This window comes from Macaca nemestrina, chromosome X (genome assembly GCF_043159975.1).
Source record: "Macaca nemestrina isolate mMacNem1 chromosome X, mMacNem.hap1, whole genome shotgun sequence".
Classification (NCBI taxonomy): domain Eukaryota; kingdom Metazoa; phylum Chordata; class Mammalia; order Primates; family Cercopithecidae; genus Macaca; species Macaca nemestrina.
The window spans coordinates 141311147-141335591 of record NC_092145.1 but is presented as its reverse complement, the minus strand read 5'-3'; the positions used below and the strand labels follow the sequence as shown (position 1 = coordinate 141335591).

The following is a 24445-nucleotide window of genomic DNA, read 5'->3' as shown; positions in this document are numbered from 1 at the left end:
TGGTCAGAAAGAAGCCAGTCATGGCTCTCAGGTGGGCCTCATGTTTTTCTCATCACCCGCTGCTGTTTATTCCAACGCTGCTACGGAAGCTGCAGGTTAGATCTACAATGGCCCCAACAGGGTCCACCGCAGATGGTCAAAGTGCTGAGGAAGGTCGTCGCCGTCTTCCAGCTCAGGCACTCAGGGTCCTCTTGGGATTGCAGGTGTCAGAAGACTCTTGTCGACTCGAGGTCTTGGCCTTGGCTCTGAACCCCAGCAGCTGACAGGAGGGCGAGAAGCCCTGAGAACCTTCTTCAGGGGCCTGGCCAGGCTTAAGAGAGCAGCCAAGGCACCCAAACAGGCAGCACTCGGGACCCATTGGACGTGCTGCCCTCACCTCAACCGGCAGAAACCCATACCCACACCTCCAAGTTCCTTCTGCCCAAGAGGCAAGCAGGGAGCCCGGCACAGACGCACGCCATGAAGACACCATGTTTGGCAGAGAAGCCAGGAAGAGGCCTCTGGAATCGCATTCTATCAGGCCCATGTCCACACACTGTGGCCCCATCATCCATAAGCAATGGCCATTCGTCCTTTTGTGAGCCTGCTCTCTCAAGCCAATGCTCCATGGAAGGTCAGTGCTGGAAACGGCATCCGAGGGCCAGAGCCCTGCATTAGTCCGTTCTCATGCTGCTATGAAGAAATACCTGAGACTGGGTAATTTATAAAGAGGTTTCATTGATTCACAGTTCCACGTGGCTGGGGAGGCCTCAGGACATTGACATTCACGGCAGAAGGCACCTCTTCACAGGGCGGGAGGAGAGAGAATGAGAACCAGCAAAGGGGGAAGCCCTTATAAAACCATCAGATCTCGTGAGAACTCACTATCACAAGAACTGGATGGGGGAAATCGCCCCCATGATTCAATTATCCTCACTAGGTCCCTCCCACAACACGTGGGGATTATGGGAAGTACAGTTCAAGATGAGATTTGGGTAGGGATACGGCCAAACCATATCAAGCCCCTTCCATGTTTCTAAGTATACACGAGGCCAGAAGCTGCACACCTGACCTTGGGTACACAGGGGTGTCCTGGCATCAGCTTCCCGTGAGGCCACAAGGAAGGACATCCCTTTCCACAATTTTGGCTGCTCAGCCGTAAAAACCCCCACCCACAATGCTCAATCTACACTATGCTGGCCCCAGCACACGGACTGCCCTTCCTGTTAGCTCCGGGAGGGTTGTTGGAATGATAAGGGCTATATTTACCTGATAGCCCAACTCCCACCTCTCCAGAAGCCAGTCAGAAACCTGTCCCCCAAAGGCACAGACCCCACATGGCCTTGGAGTCTTACCCACTGTAAGAGCAAACATGAAGGGAAACTAAGGGCCTGGATTCTCCCTGTTGAAAATAAGGGGAAAGGGCCTTCCCCCACCCCCACCCCACCCAGCTTTCTTAGAGCCTTGACTTTAGAGAACTTATAATTGTAAGGTTCTTTCTGTCTCCAAATTACATGTGAATCTTTTAAACAGCTAAATAAGCCTCTTGCCAGAAATGTCTTTTCCAAGGACCTGGAAGCCATCTCTTTGAAATGTAATCATCAAAGAAGAGAGGGTCTCTATCTCCTAGTTTCCTTTTTTTTAAACTTGTCATCTTTTATTAATTTTTTCATAACTCTGCTCTCCCCAGAAATAGGAAGGTAGATTTTTCACTTTGGTGGTGGCTTCACTCCAAAACTACCTACCTACTGTCTTAAAGATACGAGTTTAGTGTTTTCCTTTTTTTTTTTTTTTTTTGAGGCGGTGTCTCGCTCTGTCACCCAGGCTGGACTGCAGTGGTACAATCTTGCAATCGGCTCACTGCAACCTCTGCCTCCCGGGTTCAAGCGATTCTCCTATTTCAGCCTCCCAAGTAGCTGGGATTACAGGCGTGTACCACCACGTCCAGCTGATTTTTGTGTTTTGTATTAGAGATGGGGTTTTGCCATGATGCCCAGGCTGGTCTCTAACTCCTGACCTCAGGTGATCTACCCGTCTCGGCCTCCCAAATTGCTGGTATTAACAGGTGTGAGCCACCAGGCCCGGCCTATATTTTCCTTTGGATGAAGCCAAACAGTGAACACAAACGGTTCCCCCAATCACCAGGTGAGTCTGAGATGAGCTCTGTGTGACAAATGGCGCCACCAAGTTGTCTTACTTGAGGGCCGGTTCTGGTTTCTCTTGAGATCCCAGACGTCACGGGTTGTGTCTGCTCGGCTCTATGAAGCGGTGAGATTGCTTTCCGTCCCTGCAGTCTCAGCGGATCGCCTGTGACGCATCTCACACTCTGGTTTAATGCTTATTCAATAAAAAACTGTTTCCTTCTCTCCTACCTTTGTGGAGAGGTTTTCTGCATTGGGAGGAGACTTTGTTTTGAATTCTACTTCCCAACCACGCCCAACCTCAATCACAAAGCATGACTTACTTTGAACATCGCTGCCTGCGGCTCACCAAGCTCATGGAATGGAGGCTTGCTGGTGGCCATCTCGATGATGGTGCAGCCCAGGGACCAGATATCGGCTGGGGCACCATACCCACGAGGCCCTTGGTCAATTATCTCAGGTGCCATGTACTGCAGGGTGCCTATTTGGAAAAAAACAAACAGACTGTGGGTACCATATTGCTCAGAAACTAAGTGGCCTGTAGTCCCAGCTACTCGGGAGGCTGAGGCAGGAGGATCACCTGAGCCCAGGTGTTGGAGACCAGCCTGGGCAATATAGCAAGACCTTGTCTCTAAAACAAAACAAAAAACCCACCACTAACTGTGAAATGAATGGCTTCATGAATGGCAGATGGAGTCTTGTCCCATGCATAAATTTTTTTCTTTTTTTTTGAGACAGAGTCTCATTCTGTCGCCCAGGCTGGAGTGCAGTGGCGTGATCTCGGCTCACTGCAAACTCTACCTCCCGGGTTCAAGCAATTCTCATGCCACAGCCACCCAAGTAGTTGGGAATAGAGGCACAAACCACCATGCCCGGCTAATTTTTGTATTTTTAGTAGAGACGACGTTTTACCATGTTGGCCAGGCTGGTCTCGAACTCCTGACCTCAGGTGATGTGCCTGCCTCGGCCTCCCAAAGTGCTGGGATTACAGGCGTGAGCCACTGCACCTGGCCTGGTTGCATCTTTCTTTGACCAGAGACATGCAACATGCCTTCCTTTAATACTAACCACGTGGAGAGAGGACTGCCTGGCCCCTCAAAGGACAAATGGCGCAATTCAGTCAGCACATATTAGTACATGCCAAATACAGGGAAGCCAGAACGTGAGAAACACAGCCTGATGGTAGGGAGCTGCCTAGTGGAGGAGATAGACAAAATGCTAGCAGCGGTGGCAGTAATGGCAAAATGTGGTAGGTACTAGGACAGAGAAATACACAGAAGGCTACAAGAACATTAATAAAATAGGGTTTGACTCTCTGCCTGGTTTGGGTCAGGGAAATCTATGGCTGTGTCCATTTGGGTCTCTGAGGAGTAAATGCCAAGACGAGATGAAACATATGAGAGATTTATTGGGGAGGTCGTCTCTGAAGGACAAAGCGGGAGGGACCGGGGCGGGCAGGGCCGGCTACGGACCACACAGCAGGTTCAACACCTGGGAGCGGAGGAGAAGGCAGAATCGGGGACAATCTGGGATGGCAGAGCAGCCCAGAGAGGGCTTCAGCCAGGCCGCTGGGGAGTCTGCAGCCCAAAGTCATCCGCTGGAAGAGTCCCACCTGGGTTCTAGCACCCCTGCCAGGCTCAGGCCTTGGTGGGCAGCAGCCTGGGTAAAGTGTGACTTTGCTGGGTTGGTAGCCAGGGTTGTCAGGGAAGCAGGGTCCTGCTGTGAAGGCCGGAGAGCTGGACAAAGGGGATCATGGGTGTGAGACAGACAGCGGGTCTGGGGAACAAGCCATGTCTGACACAGGGCAGGGTGTGGGAAGAGTTAAGGAGGCAATGGCAAGGGCACAGGCCCAGGGGCAAGCTGGGTGGGCCCAGGGCTCTGGCTTTGGACGTGCTCTTGTGGGTCACAAGCTACCAGAGGTGTGCCACAGGGAAGGTGGTGATCAGCTGTGGCGGCGGGAAGCTGAAGGGTTGTTGAGGGGAGACAGCGCAAGGGGAGGTCAGTAAAGGGCTCTGCGAATAACATCCTTTGTTTTCCTTAAAACTCAGCCTGGCCGGGCGCGGTGGCTCAAGCCTGTAATCCCAGCACTTTGGGAGGCCGAGACGGGCGGATCACTAGGTCAGGAGATCGAGACCATCCTGGCTAACACGGTGAAACCCCGTCTCTACTAAAAAATACAAAAAACTAGCCGGGCGAGGTGGCGGGCGCCTGTAGTCCCAGCTACTCAGGAGGCTGAGACAGGAGAATGGCCCGAACCCGGGAGGCGGAGCTTGCAGTGAGCTGAGATCCGGCCACTGCACTCCAGCCTGGGCGACAAAGCGAGACTCCATCTCAAAAAAAAAAAAAAAAAAAAAAAAAAACTCAGCCTGTGCAAAGGGGACACGTGTGGAAGTGACAGCAGCTACTGGGGGCTGGCAAAGAAGACAGCAAAGTCAGAGATGACCTTGGCCACGCATGAATAGAACACTGAAACCCAGAGAAATTCAAAGAACTATCTCAGGATTACACAACCAAAGGTTTCCCGAGTTTTAATCAATGAAAGCAGGGACGGGCACGGTGGCTCACACCTGTAATCCCAGCACTTTGGGAGGCCAAGGTGGGCGGATCACCTGAGGTCAGAAGTTCGAGACCAGCCTGGCCAACATGGCGAAACCCCGTCTCTACTAAAAATACAAAAATTAGCCAGGCGTGGTGGTGGGTGCCTGTGATCACAGCTACTCAGGAGGCTGAGACAGGAAAATCCCTTGAACCTGGTTTGCAGTGAGCTGAGAACGCACCACTGCACTCTAGCCTTGGTGACAGAATGAGACTCAGTCTCAAAAAAAAAAAAAAAAAAAGAGAAAGAAAGCAAAGGGCGCACTGGCTAAAAAGAAAGTTTGGAGAAGCCACCTACTACGCGCCCCTCTGGAAGATCCCATGTCTTATTAGCATTCTTTCTGTGCCCATTTTAAATACTCTAGGGGCGGCTGTGATGGACAGAATGTCCTGCGATGATGGCAACGTTCTATTCTGTGTGGTTAAATATGGTAGTCACTAGCCTCATATATTTGACTGTTGGGCCCTTGAAATGTAGCTAGTGAGACTGAAGAAACGCATTCTTAAGTTTTAATTTTATTCAATTCCAAGTGACTTAAATATAAATTTAAATATGAATTGGGTTGTATCAGTGAGCACAACAGATCGGTGAGGCACAAATGATGGCTTTGGTCTCCAGAGCTGATGCCCTGGCGGGGAAGTGTTCAGTGAGCTGCAGAGTTGGGCAACATGGCGGCACATTACACTTGATGCCCTGTTGGGAAATCCCAGAGCCCCAAGAAGGGAACGTCCGGTGACATAATATCCCCTATGGGCTCTTGCTGCTGTAACAGATGGAGAGGTCTTGGCAGGGAATGTGCCTTCTAACGAATCTCTAATTGAGGAAGGATCCGACACTGTGCTTCTTATGAAGTTATCTTCTCTCAGCTCTGCTCTGTGAGGCTGAGTCTGGGATTCTGCTTCGCTTACAGCTCCCCATTAGGCTCTGTAAGCAGGTGGCGCTAAAGAGAGACCCTGGAAGGAGGTGGGAGGGAGCGGAGACCTGCTGTGTGCTTGCTGTGGCCCTAAGCTTGACATTGGACCCTCAGTTGGCCCCAGTCTCCAGCTGTGTGTCACCCCATACTTCCAGAACCAGCCTCATCTTGCCCCTCAGAGGTACCTGCTCCAGCCTGGTGACACTCCCTCCCAACAAGTTCTAATCTCACCCTCCCATTTGACCCCCAAGCCCTAGGGGGATAGGCTTCCTGATACCTCAGGGCTTCCCTTTCTGCCTTTTTGGTTTTTGGTACCCAGCAAACAGTTATTTCTATTAAATTCTCTCCGTGGAAATAACTGGGGTTATTTTTGTTTTTCTGCCTGGACCCTAATATAATCACTAAATTTATTTCTTCAAAGAGCAAGAGAATACATTTATAGATGTATCCAGCAGTAGAAAAAAATGCTAAACCAAACATAAATGGCTAATGCTAATTGGCTCTGGTCAAATAACTGTCCATCCTGGTACAATTATTTCATAATTGAAGCCTATTTAGTCTGCTTAATTCTAAATGTGGAGATTTTGCACAGCAAAGGAAACAGTCAGCAAAGTGAAGAGACAACCCACAGAATGGAAGAAAATATTTGCAAACTACCCCTCTGCCAAGGGATTAATCACCAGAACACATAAGGAGCTCACACAACTCTATCGGAAAAAAAATCTAATAATTTGATTTTTTAAAATGGGCAAAAGATCTGAATAGACATTTCTCAAAAGAAGACATACAAATGTCAAACAGGCATATGAAAGGGTGCTCAACATCCCTAATCATCAGAGAAATGTAAATCAAAACCACAGTGAGATAGCATCTCACTGCAGTTAAAATGGCTGATATCCAAAAGACAGGCAAAAACAAATGTGGGCAAGGATGTAGAGAAAAGAGAACCCTCACACACTGTTGGTGGGAATATAAATTAGTACAACCACCATGGAGAACAGTTTGGAGATTCCTCAAAAAACTAAAAAGAAAGTTATCATAGGATCCGGCAATCCCACTCCTAGGTATATACACAAAAGAAAGGAAATCAGTATATCAAAGCGATATCTGCACTCCCGTGTTTGTTGCAGCACTCTTCACCATAGCTAAGATTTGGAGGCAACCTAAGTGTCCATCACCAGATGAATGGATAAAGAAAATGTGGTACTTATATACAATGGAGTACTATTTAGCCATTAAAAGAATGAGATCCTGTCATCTGCAACAACATGGATGGAACTGGAGATCATTATATTAAGTGAAATAAGTCAGGCACAGAAAGAGAAACATTACATGCTCTCACTTATTTGTGGGAGCTAAAAATCAAAACAATAGAACTCAGGGACATAGAGAGTAGAAGGATGGTTACCAAAGGCTGGGAAGGGCAGTGGGGGCTGGGGGAAGGTGGGGATGGTTAGTGGGTACAAAAAAAATAGAAAGAATGAATAAGATCTAGTACTTGATAGCACAACAGGGTGACTATAGTCAATACATTTTGGCCGGGCATGGTGGCTCATGCCTACAATCCCAGCACTTTGGGAGGCCGAGGTGGGTGGATCATTTGAGCCCAGGAGTTTGAGACCAGCCTGGGCAACAGAGCGAGACCCCATCTCTACTAAAAATGTACAAAAAATTAGTCAGGGGTGGTGGTGTACACCTGTAGTCCCAGCTACTTGGGAGGTTGAGGTGGGAGGATCACCTGAGCTCAGGAAGTTGGGGCTGCAGTGAACCAAGATCATGCCACTGCACTCCAGCCTGGGCAGATGGGAGTGAGACCTTGTCTCAAAACAAACAAACAAAACAAAAAAACTGTACATTTAAAAAAAATGAAAAGAGCATAATTGGATTGTTTGTAACACAAAGGATAAATGCCTGAGGTAATAAATACCTTATTTACCCTGATGTGATTATTACACATTAGATGCCTGCATCAAAATAGTCTATATACCCCATAAATATATATACCTACTATATACCCACAAAAGTTAAAATTTGCAGATTTTAAAAAATATGGAGCCATGGTGAACAGCACTCTTTCTAAAGGCAAGGACTTAATAATGGCATTCATAGTAGTTATTTACTGCTGTTTAAGAAATGATCCCCCAAATCTATCAACTCAAACAACAGTTAGGTCTTACAGAGTTTCTAAGGGTTGAAATCCAGGAGCAACTAGCTAGCTAGGTGGACCTGGCTCAGGGTCTCCCAGGAAGTTGCAGTCCAGACAGCAGTTGGGGCTACAGTCATCTGAAGGCTGGACTGGGGCTGGAGGATCAGTTTCCAAGCCCACTCACTAAGGATAGAGCTAGTGGAGGGTTTCGGTTTTTCACTACATGGGATCCTCCATAGGACTGGCTTGAGACATGGCTTCCCTCAGAGAGAGTGATCCGAGAGAAAGAGGAATGGCACACTGCCTTTTATGACCTAGTCTCCAGGTCACACACCATCACTCCCACTCCTTCCTATTCATTAGAAGCAAGTCATTAAGTCCAGTCCACATTCAATGGGAGGGAACCATGCAAGGGTGTGACTGTCAGGAGGCAGGGATCATTGGGGGTCATTTTGGAGGCTGCCTGCCACAAATCTGACTTCTGGTGAGCTCTTGATGGCTTACCAATTGTCTCCACGTAGCTTTGTCCATCTGACTCAAACGACTCTGGAAGGTTGGGCAGAGGAAGCACTGTCTACCATTATTCCTGCTTTACACAGGAGGCAACTGAGGTTCAGAGAGGCTAAAGGATTCGCTTAGGCTAGAACCCATGTCTTCTACCTCCAAGTTCAGAACTACACACCATGACATCACTCATCCACATGCTACATCAAGAAGAAGCACTGCTGGAAAAAAAAGCTGCCTGAGTAAGAGCATGTAAGGATTTCCAAAACCATATTGGAGCATCTTTCCATGTCACTGGAAGGTACAGGGCAATAATGGAAAACTGGGTGCTCCATTTTATGCACTACTGTATTCACGGGGTAACCATTCACTCTCAGTACTGCCAACAGAGAGACGGACACACACAACTATTTCAAATACTCAAGGGAACACTCCCTGGTGGGACGCACGCTGGGTGTGTACATCAGCTATCCCAAAGGCTGGATTCTGTCGAGAAAACCAAGTGAAGATGGCATTGTGGGGCATCTGAATCATGCACAACTCCTGGAAAATTGGGTTGCCTTAAATCTGGCTCTCACAGGCCAGGCACAGTGGCTCACACCTGTGATCCCAGCACTTTGGGAGGCCGAAGCAGGCGGATGGCTTGAGGTCAGGAGTTCGAGACCAGCCTGGCCAACATGGTGAAACCCCGTCTCTACTAAAAGAACAAAAATTAGCCGGGCACGGTGGCGCGCGCCGGTGGTCCCAGCTACTCGGGAGGCTGAGGCAGGAGAATCGTTTGAACCTGGGTGGCGGAGGTTGTACTGAGCTGAGAACATGCCACTGCACTCCAGCCTGGGCGACACAGTAAGGCTCCATTTCTAAAGAAATAATAATAATAAATAAAAATCTGGTTCTCTTGGGGCCCCATATGCTCCCTAAACTATATTTCCTTCAAGGTATGCCCTAACACACTGGTCACTGGTCACAGCCCACTATGGCTTTTAGGTACCCACACCAGTGCAGTGGTGCAGAGTTCAGAAGAAGGTGACCAAGAGACCCACAGGCACTGACTCAGACCCCCTAGGGCACAAAATCCATTGGGGACTCCTGGAGAATTGTCCAACAGGATTTCAAGATTACCAGCAAAGAAGACACACGACAGAAGACACGAGTTTATAACTGAGGCCCAGGAACCTTCTATTCTGATCAAGGGGCTGAGAGAGTTGACAGAGTAGTGTAGGGGGTGGTGCTGAGGCAGCTTCTTCAGAGAGAGAGATGCTGGGCTGCCTACCCTCTCCCAAGTTACAGGATTTGGGGCAGGACTGTCCCCAAAAGCGTGTGGGCCCAGGGCAATTCAAGCCACTCAATACCAAGTCACGATCAGTACATCTTCCACAGGCCCTTAGAGATACCGTTAGAGCCCAAATTTCGAAATTTCATATTAATCAAGTACAGAAAAGAAAAGTACGGTACAATCTTCCCATGGTCCAGGGGACTACCCTAGTTGACCTGCCCAAGGGATGAGTCTGGTGGGAAGGGGGCGCCGCTTGTTCCTAACCCAAAGCCTTTGAAGGGGGCTTCACTGAGCCGACTCAGCTCCGTGTGTATGTGTTCCTGTAGGTAAATTACACAGTGGACTGGCTCCCAAGGGAGCAAAGGTAACTTCCAGCAGCAGACAGGGGGCTGTACGGTCTGGGGATACTGCCACACCCTCTCAACAGTGGGCTGAAGCTTCATGAACCCCGGACACCAGATGGGGGACCTATTACAGAAATACTGGCTTAGGGTTTATCTTTTATTTTTATTATTTATTTGATTGATTGACTGATTGACAGGGTCTCGTTCTGTCGCCCAGGATGGAGTGCAGTGGCACAATCATGGCTCACTGCAGCCTCATTCTTCTGGGCTCAAGTGATCCTCTCACCTCAGCCTCCTGAGTAGCTGGGACTACAAGTGCACACCACACACCCAGTTAATTTTTATATTTTTGGTAGAGACGGGATCTCACTATGTTGGCCAGGCTGGTCTCAAACTCCTGGGCTCAAGCGATCCTCCCACCTCAGCCTCCCAGAGAGCTGGGATTACAGGCATGAGCCACCGTGCCCGGCCTATGGTCTTCCTAAAAGGAATCCTGGGAGTCTCTCTCAGAACCTATTCTGGTTCCAGGAGCTGCCCAATAAAATATTAAAAAGAAAAAAAGAAAAGGAATTCCTGCTTAAACACAGTCCTCCAGGAGCTGAATCCCTCAACAGAAAGAGATGGAGGGAGGATGTGATGTAAGCGGTAAATGACTGGGAGGAGGGGCAGTCAGACAAAGGACAGGCCCCTGCCCACGACACAGGCGTTACATCCAGAGAGAGCCAGCGAGGGAAAATCACTAAACATCAGCCCGGCCCACAGCATGCAAAGCCACCTTCCAACGGTGCTAGTCAAGTGACAACTTTCCCTGTTCCTGTCCTCTCCTTTCTGCAACTGGTGATTAGAGAGAAGAAGCCAACACCCTGCTCCTGACCACAGGTCGCTGCCTGCAGGGAGAGGGGACAGCGGTCTGACTTCTGAATGAGGACCAGAGTGTTGATCAGTGTATTAGCCTGAATCCTTCTTTTTTTTTTTTTTTTTTTTTTTTTTTTTTTTTTTTTTGAGACAGGGTCTAGCTCTGTCGCCCAGGCTGGAGTGCAGTGGTGCAATCTCCGGTCATGCAACATCCGCCTCCAGGGTTCAAGCAATAAGTCCTTTTTAATTCCTGAATTCAGACTGTGTGCGCTCCTTCAAGTGTCGGTATGACTTTCTCTGTTATGTAAGGGTGGCTGGAAAAGTCAAAGGAAAGAAATCCCGCCCCGGGCAGGATGAAAAGTGGGAGAGAAAAATCCAGTGGCTTTTGTGATTATACCCTTTGAGTCCAATGGGTTCAACACATAAGTTACACACCTAAACTCAGTTCTCTTAAAGGCTCCTTCCAGCTCTAATAACCCATGACTTCTAAGTACAAGTGAGTATTTAATTAGCAAACACTTCAATTGCACTTGCTATGTGCCAGGGACCAGTCAAAGCACTTCATCAGTAACTCACTTTACTCTCATAAAAACCCTATGAGTAGGTACGACGAGCATTTCTATTTTACTTATGAAGAAACTGAGGCACATGGAGGTTATGCCCAAGGTCACAGAGCTAGCAAGTGGTTGGGCCAGAATTTGAACCGACGATGTTTGCAGCCAGACAGGAACAGAGCTCCTGTCCTGAGTTCTCCTCCTAGGTATCTACCCCAGAGGGCTGAGAACACATGTTCACACACGCTTTGTATGCGAATGTTCACAGTATCATTATCCACAGTGGCCAAAAAGTAGAAACAATCCCAAATGACTGTTAACTGGTGAATGGATGAACAAAATGTGGTTCTCCACACAATGGAATGCCATTCAGCCATGAAGAACAAGGAAGTACCCATACACACCACTGCATGGAGGAACTGCAAAAACAGGACTCAACGTGAAAGAAGCTACATGCAAAACCCCATATATTGTATTCATTCCATGCATGTGAATATCCACAATGGGCAAAGTCACACAAACACAACAAAGCAGATGAGTGATAAGCTGGGGCTGGAGTGGGAATGGGGACTGAGTACCAAGGGGCATGAGGGCTGCTAGGTTCAGACACTGGATCGTGGTGATGGCTGAGTAACTCAGTAAATTTACTGAAAACCAATGAATTGTGCACTTCTAAGGGGTGCTCTGATGATATGTCAGCTATACCTCGATAACGCTGTTAAAAAAAAGGCAAGTGGGGGCTGACCCTGGCTATAACTTCCTCCCGTTCTCACAGGTTCCTATGTGTGGGGCAAACCCTTCAGAGGAACACACTGAGGGAGGGCTCCAGGCCAGGAAGTTGCCTGAAACCCTCTGGCTCTCCTGCCAGGCTGAGCAACCACCGACCCAGAGTTCTGCACCAACCAGCTGAGATTTCCTTACAGAACTGCTCTGTTTTGCAAAGAGCAATTATATGCAGGGGAATTTCCTAACCAAAATGAGACCCCTTCTTTATTATCCCCCAAACACCCCTGCATTCTTTTGCAATGCAAAATCCGTGCCTCCCCAAGCCAATTACTTGGGAAATGTGATATGCAAGGATGAATTATACATGTGTTTTCTTTGTGAGTTTGTTTCCTCCTCAGGGATGCTAATTAGGAGATAAATTGTTGGGGGTTTTATGTCTTGAAATAACTCCTTGTCATATCAGAGCCCCTCTTGCTACGTACTGCCAAGCTAATTGTTGGCTTCCAAAGAGGAGGATACAAGTTATTTTCAATTAGGGTAGTAAAATGCTAAAAGAAAATAAAGTGCTAGTCACACATACATATTCATATACACATATTGATAGATGTATATGTATATTTATACCAGAAACAATGAATGAAAATTCAATGCACTCATTCTTTGGGAGATTCTGATAGTGTCCCTGGTATAATATTTTCCCATTTTCAGGCACACTATCTCCCTTGTGTTACAAGTGAGAAGTCATTTTGTGATGTATTAAACTTCTCTTTAGATGGTGAATGTGTCTCCACTGTGGGTGTCCAGTGGCTGACACACAACAACTCTCTCGTTGACAAAAAGGCTTTCAAAGCTGAGACATTATTCACCAAAAATAAGACCCAAGCTGTCCACTCTACAGCTTTAGTGACTGCAGAGATAGAGAACAGTCACCTGTCTTTTATACCTTATTTCAGAGCTATATTATTTTAAGAGCTGATTTTTTTTTTTTTTTTGAGACACAGTATCGCTCTGCCACCCAAGCTGGAGTGCAGTGGCACCATCACAGCTCACTGCAGCCTCAACCTCCTGGGCTCAAGAGATCCTCCCACCTCAGCCTCACTAGTAGCTGGGACCACAGGTGCACACCACCACACCCAGCCAATAATTGCTATAATTATTATATAATATATAAATATAACATGTAATAATGATTATTTATTTTTTGTAGAGATGAGATTCTCCCTATGCTGCCCAGGCTGGTCTTGAACTCCTGAGCTCAAGTGAGATCCTCCTGCCTCAATCTCCCAAAGTGCCCAGCCTATGAAAGCTGTTTCTTTTTTTTTTTTTTAAAGAAATGGGGTCTCACTATGTTGACCAGGCTGGTCTTGCACTGCTGGCCTCAAGTGATCCTCCCATCTCGGCCTCTTAAAGTGCTGGGATTACAGGTGTCAGCCACTATGCCAGGCCTCAGCTGCTTCATAATTCTATCAAGCAAGATCTTTGTGATCTTTACATTACTCCTTGGGGGACTACAAACCTTTACTTATTCAAAAATCAGTACTTCTTTCCAACGATCAAAGTTCTTGTTACTAGTCAGGTTTAAGCAGGAATTTCCAATAGCCACAGGTAGCTTTTGACCATCATTCTACTTATTGATCTTGCAACTGTGAAACTAGCTGGTAATTGTATACCACCCTTTGAACCCAGTCCCTCTCAATGCTCGTTATTCCATCACTGACACACGGACAAGAAAATCCAGTTCCTCAAAATCACTTAGAATACCACATTCCCCAGGAAGAATTAGCCTCTCTTGGAAACACAATCATGTCAAAACACAAGGTACCAGAATTCACTACGGTAACAGGTTATTTTTATGACAGACCAATAAAATGTCTTAATCAGTTGTCTGAGGAATATTGTTATTCAGCATTACCTACAATTTCAAATAACGTGCTATTAACTTTAAAGAGATGTGCTGCCATCCTGCTGATTGGTTGAGGGACCTTCAGAAAGCCTGAGCAGAGGCCGGGCACAGTGGCTCACACCTGTAATCTATCCTAGCACTTTGGGAGTCTGAGGTGGGCGAATCACTTGAGGTCAGGAGTTCGAGACCAGCTTGGCCAACATGGTGAAACCTTGTCTCTACTGAAAATACAAAACTTAGTCAGGCGTGGTAGGGGGCGCGCCTATAATCCCAGCTACTTGGGAGGCTGAGACACGAGAATCACTTGAACCCAGGAGGTGGAAGTTGCAGTAAGCCGAGATCGTGCCACGGTACTCCAGCCTGGGCAACAGAGTGAGATCCCGTCTTAAAAAGAAAAAGAAAAACCTCAGCACCTCAGCAGAGCACTCCATCTACCCAACTTCTGGATGACAAAGAAGAAAGTAGGGCAAGCTTGTTGCCACAAGTAGCTGGCTAAGTGCATCACTATGACAAAGTTAAAACAATTTGAAGTTGGGGACAATACACCGTCCACTTCAAGTAAATTGCTCACTCTGCTCCGAGAAGGTGCTCACTGAATAACGGTTGAACAACCACAGCTTGTGCAGAAAGCGTAACTGCGGGATGGGCACCCCACGCCAAGCTCTGGTCCGCTTACCAGTAAAAGTCTCTGTGCAGGGGTTCACACCCGCAAGACGTTTTGAGGTCCCAAAATCGGAGATTTTCACCACTCCACTGTAGGTGTTCACCAGAACATTATCGCCCTTTGGAAAAGAACAACATAAAGTGCTTAAAAGACTGGCTGAAACGAACTCATAGGAAACAGATCTGGACCTTGGGAAACCGTCACAAGTCTCTAGGGAAACTAGACTTTGCATTTTGGGGACGGTTGTGCTAAATCATACCCCTGTCAGCCAGTCGCTCAGCAGATACCACCGACAGCTCTCGTGATCTGATACGAGCAAAGGCAACCTCATCAGCTTTAAAAAGCAAGTACCTTTATGTCTCTGTGCACGATCTGGTTTTCATGGAGATACTTAAGGCCCTCCAGGATCTGTTTGGTGTAAAACTTGATCGTTGGTTCCTTCATCGGCCCCCATTTGGATCGCAGAAGAGCCGAAAGGCTTCCTAGAGACAGTCACGGCAAAAAACGTAGCAGGAAGAGAAAGTTTCAATGGTGAGAGTTCAGGGAAATAAAGTGAGGTGAGGTTTCTAACCTAACATAAGCGCTTACACCAACACCATTGGATCTGGGCGAAATGCAACATGTTTCCTCCCCACTATAGCTACAGCCAGAGAACGGACTGGAAGCGAAGCAGCACATGAACCTGACCAGAGGCGGAGGGTGAACACAAACCCCTTGTGCCCCCGGAAATTCAGTGGGGCCAATTGTGGGTTTAGCTCTGTTCAGCTGCATGAAGTTAGGAGGAGAGCGAAATAATTCTCTCTCAACTTGAGGGACATGGCCTGCTGGCCTAGATAACTCAGGTCCCACAACACTTGTTTACAGCAGGTCTGTCTCAGCCATTCTGCTTGGGTCAAAGCCATGTTTTATACCTTTCCTGTAATCAGAAGTGGACAGGTCCAGAGTGAGGGGCCCTTTAGGGTGACAAGGACTAGGACTGGAAGAAGTTGGGTCTCTCTGTCCTCAGTGCGAGAAAGCCACAGTGGCAGGTCACAGGGTAGGACTGTCTTGATCAAGAACCACTTCCCCCAATTACACTATTAAACACTGAACATTTGGGCCAAAAGAAAAGCTCCCTTCAGGACGCTGTGACGACGTCTCAAAGGACATCATGTGAGCTGCAGGACGTCCTGTTCACTGGCAGGAACGGGCCCTCAGACATCAGCTGGTCTCAGCTTCCCACTTACACAGTGTTATGGGACCTTGATCTACCTTGGTCTCCCCATCTGTAAAAGGGGATGAAAACATCTGTCTCTGATTCTGTTGATACCCTTAAACCTAAGACCTGGGATGGGGTTATCAACTAATGTGAAGAGTAATGGGCTGGGCGCAGTGCCTCCCGCCTGTAATCCCAGCACTGTGGGAGGCCAAGGTGGGCAGATCACCTGAGGTCAGTTCAAGACCAGCCTCGTTAACATGGCAAAACCCCATTTCTACTAAAAATACAAAAATTAGCCAGGCATGTTGGCGCGCACTTGTAATCCCAGCTACTTGAGAGGCTGAGGCAGGGAGAATTGCTTGAACCCGGGAGGCAGAGGTTGCAGTCGGTGAGCCAAGATCGTACCGCTGCATTCCAGCCTGGGCGACAGACAGAGAAACTTCATCTCAAAAAAGAAAAAAGAAAAAAGCAGCAATGGACGAGTTTTCTGACAGACTATGACCAACTTAAGGGGAAAAGAAACTACTTCATTTATCCTAACATAACCCTGAAAATCTAGCCCACTGCCTGGCTCTTTCTTTTCTTTTTGGAGACAGAGTCTCACTGTGTCACCCAGGCTGGAGTGCAGTGGTGTGATCTCGGCTCACTGCAACCTCCGCCTCCCGGGTTCAAGCGATTCTTGTGCCTCAGCCTCCAGAGTAGCTGGGATTACAGGCACACGCCACCACACCTGGCTAATTTTTTGTATTTTTAGTAGAGAGGGGGTTTCTCCATGTTGGCCAGGCTGGTCTTGAACTCCTGGCCCCAAGTGATCCACCCGCCTCGGCCTCCCAAAGTGCTGGAATTACAGGCGTGAGCCACTGTGCCTGGCTGACTGCCTGGCTCTTAATAAATATACTTAAGACTCTTCCTGTAATAGTAGACTCTTAATAACTGTCGGTTGAGTGAATGAATGAAGATTTCTAACTGAGGTTTCAACATCTGTATTCAGATAACTATTATTTTATTGAAGGGTTTGATTTGTTTTATTATTTCAATGAGCACTTACTGAGCTCTTGTTCTCTGCCAGACAGAATCCACCCAACAGCTCACTGAGACAGTGTTATTGTTATTCCAATAATTATTACTCCAATTATCAGAGTCATTATTACTCCAATTTTACAGTTCATTTATTCAATCAGAAAACTGAGGGCACAGAGAGGGAAAACAATTTGCCTGAAGTCACACAGCTTGTGGATGGAGGAACTGATTCAAACTAGATGGTCTGGCTCCAGATCCCAGGAACTCCCCACCTGTGCCCTACCTCTTGAATTCAGGGATTTTTGTGGATAAAACACTGGTGCTTGATTTCATCATCAAAATGCTATTTTGCATTGTCACTTTAACACCTATGTTCCCTCTTCTGCACCCTTGTCCAAATCCATCTTTTAACTCCTAGACTGTGAAGGCCTCAAGGCCAAAGACTGTTTTCTCCGTAGACAGTCAATGAATATTTGTGGGTTGAACAAACTGCATCAACAAACCAGAAATAGACTGCTTATATGACATTTGGAAAGTATCCAACTTTCCAACATCTAAAAGGTCTGTTGCTTTTTTTTTTTTTTTTAGAGCGATGGGCTTTGGTTCTGTCGTCAGGCTGGAGTGCAGTGCTGTGATTGTGGCTCACTGCAGCCTTGACCTCATGGGCTCAAGTGATCTTCCCACCTCAGCCTCCCAAGTAACTGGGACTACAGGCGCCCTACAGGCCTGGCTTAGGGGTCTGTCATTTTGTAAATGGCAGGACAACAAATGACATCAATGTTGTAGTGATTTTCAGAATGTGAGACCAGAGGACAGCGACTACTCACCTCCAGGCACCTGCTCCATAAATATCTTAATGTAGCCATTCTCTGAAACAGAGCCCAGGTACTGAACGATATTGCGGTGCTTCAGGTACTTGTGCAGGGCTATCTCCTCATGCAGTGGCTGGGAATACCTATTGGGAAAACAGAGCCAGGGTCACCTGCCAAATCCCAGGGACTCAAGACCCACATCTCACCTCAACAGGACCTGCCCCACTGCTGCCCATCCCTTCTTTCTGGAAACTTGCTCTTCTCTGGCTTCCATGAGACTACTCAACTTCCCATCTGTACAACAGAGGATAAGCCTACAGCCACGCAGGGCTGCCAGGGGCCAAGGCATGTCCATTTCCTTAAGCACTTAGTGGAATAGCTGGTATGTGGTGAGTATTTAGTGAATGACTGCTATTGTTACTACTGTTATTGTTAGGGCCTGAACCCACCAACCCTTCCTTACCTCTCTCAACAGCCCCTCTTCCTCTGCCTCCTCCCATGAAGAGTGGTCATCCTCTGCCTCCCATGAAGGGTGGTGTTCTGGAAGGTTCTGTCCTCAGCTGCCCTCTTGTCTTATTCTACAGAGTCACCCCAGACCACAACAGCAGCCACCTAATGGGCCACCCAGCCCTGGTCTCTGGCCTTTTTAATCCATTCCCCACCCTTGGCCATTATACTACCTCTTCTTAAAACATACACTTTACCGCATCCCTTCCCCACATAAATTCCACATAAAGACCAGTCTATTTAATGTCATATACAAGGACTTTCAAAGATCAGTTCAGGCTAAGGCTTTAAAAAAATTTTTTTGGCCTCATTTCAAGAGCATTTCACTGCCCTGTATCCTACATTCAAGTCATATCAGACAATCTGTTGTTCTCTGAATATACTTTGTGTTTTAAGAGCTCTGTTTTTCCATCAGCATAGGCCTCCTTTTCCGCTAAACAAATTCTTACTCATCCCTCAAAGTCCAGCTCAAAGTTTATCTATTTTTTCAAACTTTCCACAACTCACTAAGGAGAGTAATTCATTCCTCTTCTGTGTTCTAAAAACACTCTGTGTACTCCTCTATCATGGCACTTGACACTTTGACTCACAGGCAAAGCATGTGCATTTCCCACCAAACCAGCACCATCCTGGGAAAAGGACACTATCCTAGTCACCTTTCAGTCCCCAGTGCCAGCCCAGAGTCTGACACAGAGAAGGTACCGATCATCATAAGTTCAGCCTATATATTTAGGGTGCTGAACAAAACAGTCTCTAAAAGGTCTCTTCTGGCTCTCATAATCCCAGGAACTACTGATCAGCAACAAAAAGCTAGAACAGCTATTGCTACCAAATGAAGGAGATGGGACATGCCAGCATTTTCCCCGAATATATACAACTGCAACACCTTATCCATCATGAGAAAAGAGACTGGATGCTGGATGAGGAACTCAAGAGACTCGGATCCTAGTCTTGTTTCTAAACATCCTTGGGAAAGTCATTTAATCTTCCTCAGTCTTGATTTTCTTATTGGTGAAATGAAGAAATGGAAATAGTTCATTTCAGGTCCTGTCTCATAATTCACGTATCATAACATGCTATCCCACTGAAAATCAACAAATAGATGAATGGATGAATGAAGGGTCTTAGAGCTGGCAGAAATCCCTTGCAACTCATCCCCAGTATATCAGCAATCACCCGGATAAAAGGGTATTTACACATATTCGTCAGCACTCGGCACTGAAAGCAACCCTACAGCTGTGGTCTGCCACCCCTGTGGACCCTGGGATGATTAATTCCAACTGTGTGTGTAGCTTCTCTACAGAAACACTTGGCAGTCAACATTGCAATGCTCATTTCGCATTCTGTGGCGGTATACATTTAAAAAGAAACCTTTTTTTTTTTTTTTTTTTTTTGAGACAGGGTCTCACTCTGTCACCCAGGCTGGAGTGCAGTGGCACAATCTCGGCTCACTGCAACCTCTGCCTCCCGGGTTCAAGCAATTCTTGTTGCCCAGGCTGGTCTCAAACTCTTGACCTAAAGTGATCTACCCGCCTCAGCCTCCCAAAGTGCTGGGATTACGGGTTTGAGCCACAATGCCCAGCTAGAAACAAACATTTCTTCAAACTAAAAAAAGTCAAAGAAATGAATAAGCAGTACTAATGGTAGAAAAACAGTCCAAAATCCATGGGCGAGGGTGAAGGGTAGGATGTTAAAAAAAATTCTGTACTGCAAAAATCTATTTTTTTTTAACTACATGTAATTTTCCGCAATGATGCATCTGAACAAATCATAGCCATTTTCAACTGCTACAATGTGAATTTAAAATAACCCAGTCACATTTAAAAATTATATTTGCACTCAAAAATTAGACAGGCATGGTGACGTGTGTCTGTAGTCCCAGCTCCTCAGGCAGCTGAGGTGGGAAGATCGCTTGAGCCCAGGAGGCAGAGACTGCAGTGAGCCGAGATCTGCCACCGCACTCCTGCCTGAGTGACAGAGTGAGACTTCATCTCAAAAATGTATATATACTTGCAAACAACTACGCAAAAAATGTAAAACTTTAGACCTAGCTGATGTGGAAAAACAACAAACATTTTCTTTTAAAATATGATCCTCTGCAATCCACATGCCTCTGAAGTGAAGTTCTTCCATTTTCTCAATCTATAATACACAAAACAAAAACAGATCACGCCAGGTGCGGTGGCTTACGTCTGTAATCCCAGCACTTTGACAGGCCAAGGCGGGCAGATCACTTGAGGTCAGGAGTTTGAGACCAACCTGACCAACATGATGAAATCCCGTCTCTACTAAAAATACAAAAAAAAAAAAAAAAAAAAAAATCAGCTGGGTGTGGTGTAATCCCAGCTACAGGTTGAGCCACAAGAATCGCTTGAACCTGGGAGGCGGAGGTTGCAGTGAGCCGAGATCATGCCCCTGTACTCCAGCCTGGGCAAGAGAGTGAGACTCCGTTTCCAAAAAAAAAAAAAAAAAAAAAGGCAGATCATCCCTATTACAAGAGAATGACAGGTTTTGTGATAACATAATGCTTTCGTCCTTAACTCCTCCACACCATCAGCAGTGGGTATGGGATCTGGGGTGTGGAGATGGCACCCAAAATGTGGAAGGCCCGCCTGGACTTGCCTGCTATCTCTCTCCGGAATTTCTTTGATGGCTATTCGCACTTGATTGCTCAGATCTCGGCCAGCATACACAATCCCATACGTGCCTTTCCCCAAGACAACTCTCTCACCATTTGCATCATGGTCATACTCATACTGAAGAAGGAAAAACACAAGGACAAAAAAGCATACAACTTGTAGCGGACAAGCCCTCTAAGGCCCCAGAGTTGTCTAGCAACTAAAAAAATATAAATAACATTATTTGAGTGCCAGGCAAGTCACAATCTTAGCTTAGGCCCTTTTCATTAAATGACTTGAAAGCGGTAGAATTCCCCATTGTTCACGTGTTGATAGTACGACCTTATGAAATGGAGTCCAAGAAAATTAAAAATATGGTTCGCACATAACTGGCTCACCTTTTGGAAATTCCTCCCCATTTTAATGCTGCAATTTAAAACTGCTTCTAAGCATGTTGAATACCCCGACTAGGTGTCTTCCTGCATAATCCCTTATCAACTTGTCAGGAAACAAATATCTTTCAGTAGCCCAGAAAGGAAGTGAAGGTCAATATAATTAACATTATCTTAATAAAAAAGGAAATATGCTGGGGCTTCCCCACTCTTTCAGGCATATGGATCTGGGAGTAAACACCTCGTACAAAAATTTGATTTACAATTAGCATTACTATTTTGTTCCCCCATCTTCCCATCAAAAGCTGTCACATACAGATGCATTTGATTCTTCTCGATGAATGAAACAAATGTGACTGTAGGCTGAGCAACACTTATTTAAAGCAGAGAGGCAGCAATCAATTCTTTCTGTTATTAGGCATGATCCACTGCATCTACTTACAGAAGTGCAACTTACACACGGAATAGCTGGGAGTATATGGGTGTCCCTTCCCATCTACTTCTAGGGATGCTCATGACAATTAAGATTACTAAAGGGTTGGCCAGACACGGTGGCTCACGCCTGTAATCCTAACACTTTGGGAGGCCAAGGCAGGAGGATCACCTGAGGTCAGGAGTTCGAGACCAGCCTGGCCACCATGGCGAAACCCCATCTCTACTAAAAATACAAAAATTAGGCCAGGCGTGGTTGTTCATGCCTGTAATCCCAGCACTTTGGGAGGCGGAGGCGAGTAGATCATCTGAGGTCAGGAGTTCGAGGCCAGCCCAGCCAACATGGTGAAACCCCATTTCTACTAAAAATACAAAAAGTTAGCCAGGCGTGTTGGCACATGCCTGTGGTCCCAGCTACTCAGGAGGTTGAGGCAGGAAAATTGCTTGAACCTGGGAGGTGGAGATTGCAGTGAGCCAAGATCAAGCCACTGTACTCCAGCCTGGGCAATAGAGCAAGACTCTATCTCTAAACAAATAAATAAAATACAAAAATTAGCCAGGCATGGTAGCACATGCCTGTAGTCCCAGCTACATGGGAGGCCGAGGTAGGAGAATCGCTTGAACCCAGGAGGCGGAGGTTGCAGTGAGGCGAGATTGCGCCACTACACTCCACTCCAGCCTGGGCGACAGAATGAGACTCTGTCTCCAAAAAAAAAAGATTACTAAAGGATCTCCATCAGTGTCTGATGTAACTAGCAATCAGCCTGCTCCATAGAAGACTTTTACCTCACACCTCCCTCTGTTTCCCATACCTGCTGCCCTCAAAGCACCATTGCTTAGTTCATTTCTACAACAAACTCTGGTCCTGACCTAAGAATTCTAGAAGTTAACTCAATTATTAAAATGAATCCTTTTGATATTTTCTGAAAGAAACCTTAAGGAATTCCTTTCAGTCTAACCTGAGAGTACAGAAAATCTCATTAAATTGTAATCACTGGAAGAACCTGAGTGGCACATCTGAATACCTGTGCAAGATTTAAACACATGTACAATGATTTAGTAACTGTGGACTGTATCGGTGCTGTCCAAAAGAGCTTATGATGAGCCTACTTTTTAAAATGATTTTAAAGTTGTATTTAATATACTACATGCACATAGCTATAACTGAAGTCATTTTAAGCATAAATAAAAAAGTCTGCTTCCAGGGGCCAACTAATTCTCTTGTAGTCTCATAAGCATGACTAATTAGCTTAGAGAAAACTTTCATAGGTTGTACACAAAAGGAAATTCTAGTCTAGTCCATGGCCATATTTTTCTTAAGCATTCTGAGAGAATCCCAAAGTAATGAGATTCTTCTACAGAGACACATTAAACATGATCTCTGGGAGCCATGCAGTGATGACTGGCAGGTTCATAAAACATACTCAACAGAGGACTTTTACAGAAAGATGGGACATTTTCTTGAAGCATCAAACACAATCAATAATGTTTTCCATATTCTAGGTCGTCCATGACTCACCTCCAAGGTGTCTCCATCAGTCTCTCCCTCCAGCTCCACTGTACTGCCTGCTGTATTGGTTATCATCTCTTTGACCAAAGAGAAAAATCTAGAACAGCAAATGTCACAAATATGTTGCCAATTCAGAATTGCTCTCATTCCTTGTTTTTAACTTAGCTTTATTAAACTGTACTTAAATATAAACCAAACTTTTACAAGTCATGGAACAATCGATCCCCTCCTTGATTTGACATGGTACTTTAGTGGTTATCAAATGTAGGGCAACTACCAATGTGATACCTGAATCCCCTCTATACAGTATCTCCACCAACTGGTTGGCCAACTGATGCTTGAGTAGCTCCAGCAACAGAAAACTCATTACCTCCCAAAGACAGCTCATTCTTGGAAGATCTTAATGAGAAATGTTTCCCTTTTATTGAACCAAAGACTTCTTTTATGTGGGTTCCATCCGTAGTTTGCTTACAATTAACCACTTTTCTACATGACACCCCATTAGAAATGCACATAATTTTACCATGTCCCTATAAGTCTTTCCTTTCTGTCCCATCACTGTTTTCCCCAGGACTTGCAAGTTACTCCACTAGCAGGTAATTCTTCAGATGACGTCCCTGTGTTATTATTTATTTATTTATTTTAAAGACAGGGTCTCACTCTATCACCCAGGCTGGAGTATAGTGATGTGATCATGGCTCACTGCAGCCTCAGCCTCCTGAGCTCAAGCAATCCTCCCACCTCAGCCTCTCAAGCAGCTGAGACTACAGGCACCCATCACCAAGCCTGGCTAATTTTTGTACTTTTTGTACACAGGGTCTCATTATGTTGCCTAGGTTGGTCTCGAACTCCTGGACTCAAATGGTCCTCCCACCTCAGCCTCCCAACGTGTTGGGAGGCATGAGCCACCATACCCAGCCTCCTGTATTATTCTTGAAGTCTAGCCTCAAGACCAGTGTTCAGAGGGGATCTAATCAATGCTAAGGATAGTGGGACCATCACCTCCCAAAGTATAGACAATCTAGTTCTCAGTAAGATACAGGGTGTTGCATAAGGGGAATGGCGAGAAGGAAACGCATAAGGTGGCCACATCATTCTGTTGACATAGAATAAGCTTAATGTTGACCCATAAATCCTTCTCACAAATTCTGCTGGGCTGCATGGGCCACTTCCTAGACTTGTGCAGTTGTTTATTTGGATACAAGTCATCTTGACTCATTAGAACATTTTTACTTACAATTCTATCTTAAGATGTCAAGGAGGAATACTGTACATTTCAGGATAATTTCCATAAACCATTAAAATAAAATGCTCTTTTTTCTAACTAACCCATCTCACCTTTTCTTCTTCTAATC

At 46.2% G+C, this 24445-nt stretch overlaps 1 protein-coding gene across 5 annotated transcripts in view; it reads right to left on the bottom strand.

Moving 5' to 3' along the window:
* LOC105478285 (mitogen-activated protein kinase kinase kinase 15) overlaps positions 1–24445 on the bottom strand; it is a 149533-nt gene that overhangs the window by 18190 nt on the left and 106898 nt on the right. For all 5 annotated transcript variants that reach the window (XR_011618369.1, XM_071088995.1, XM_071088998.1 and 2 more), the window contains 6 exons: positions 23100–23187; positions 20761–20894; positions 17647–17774; positions 14953–15083; positions 14614–14719; positions 2444–2601 (listed from right to left, as the gene is read on the bottom strand). Coding sequence is in view for 4 of the 5 variants with exons in the window: in XM_071088995.1 (XP_070945096.1) it covers positions 2444–2601; positions 14614–14719; positions 14953–15083; positions 17647–17774; positions 20761–20894; positions 23100–23187 (745 nt within the window). In the remaining variant the exon portion in view is untranslated. The remainder of the gene's footprint in view (positions 1–2443; positions 2602–14613; positions 14720–14952; positions 15084–17646; positions 17775–20760; positions 20895–23099; positions 23188–24445) is intronic.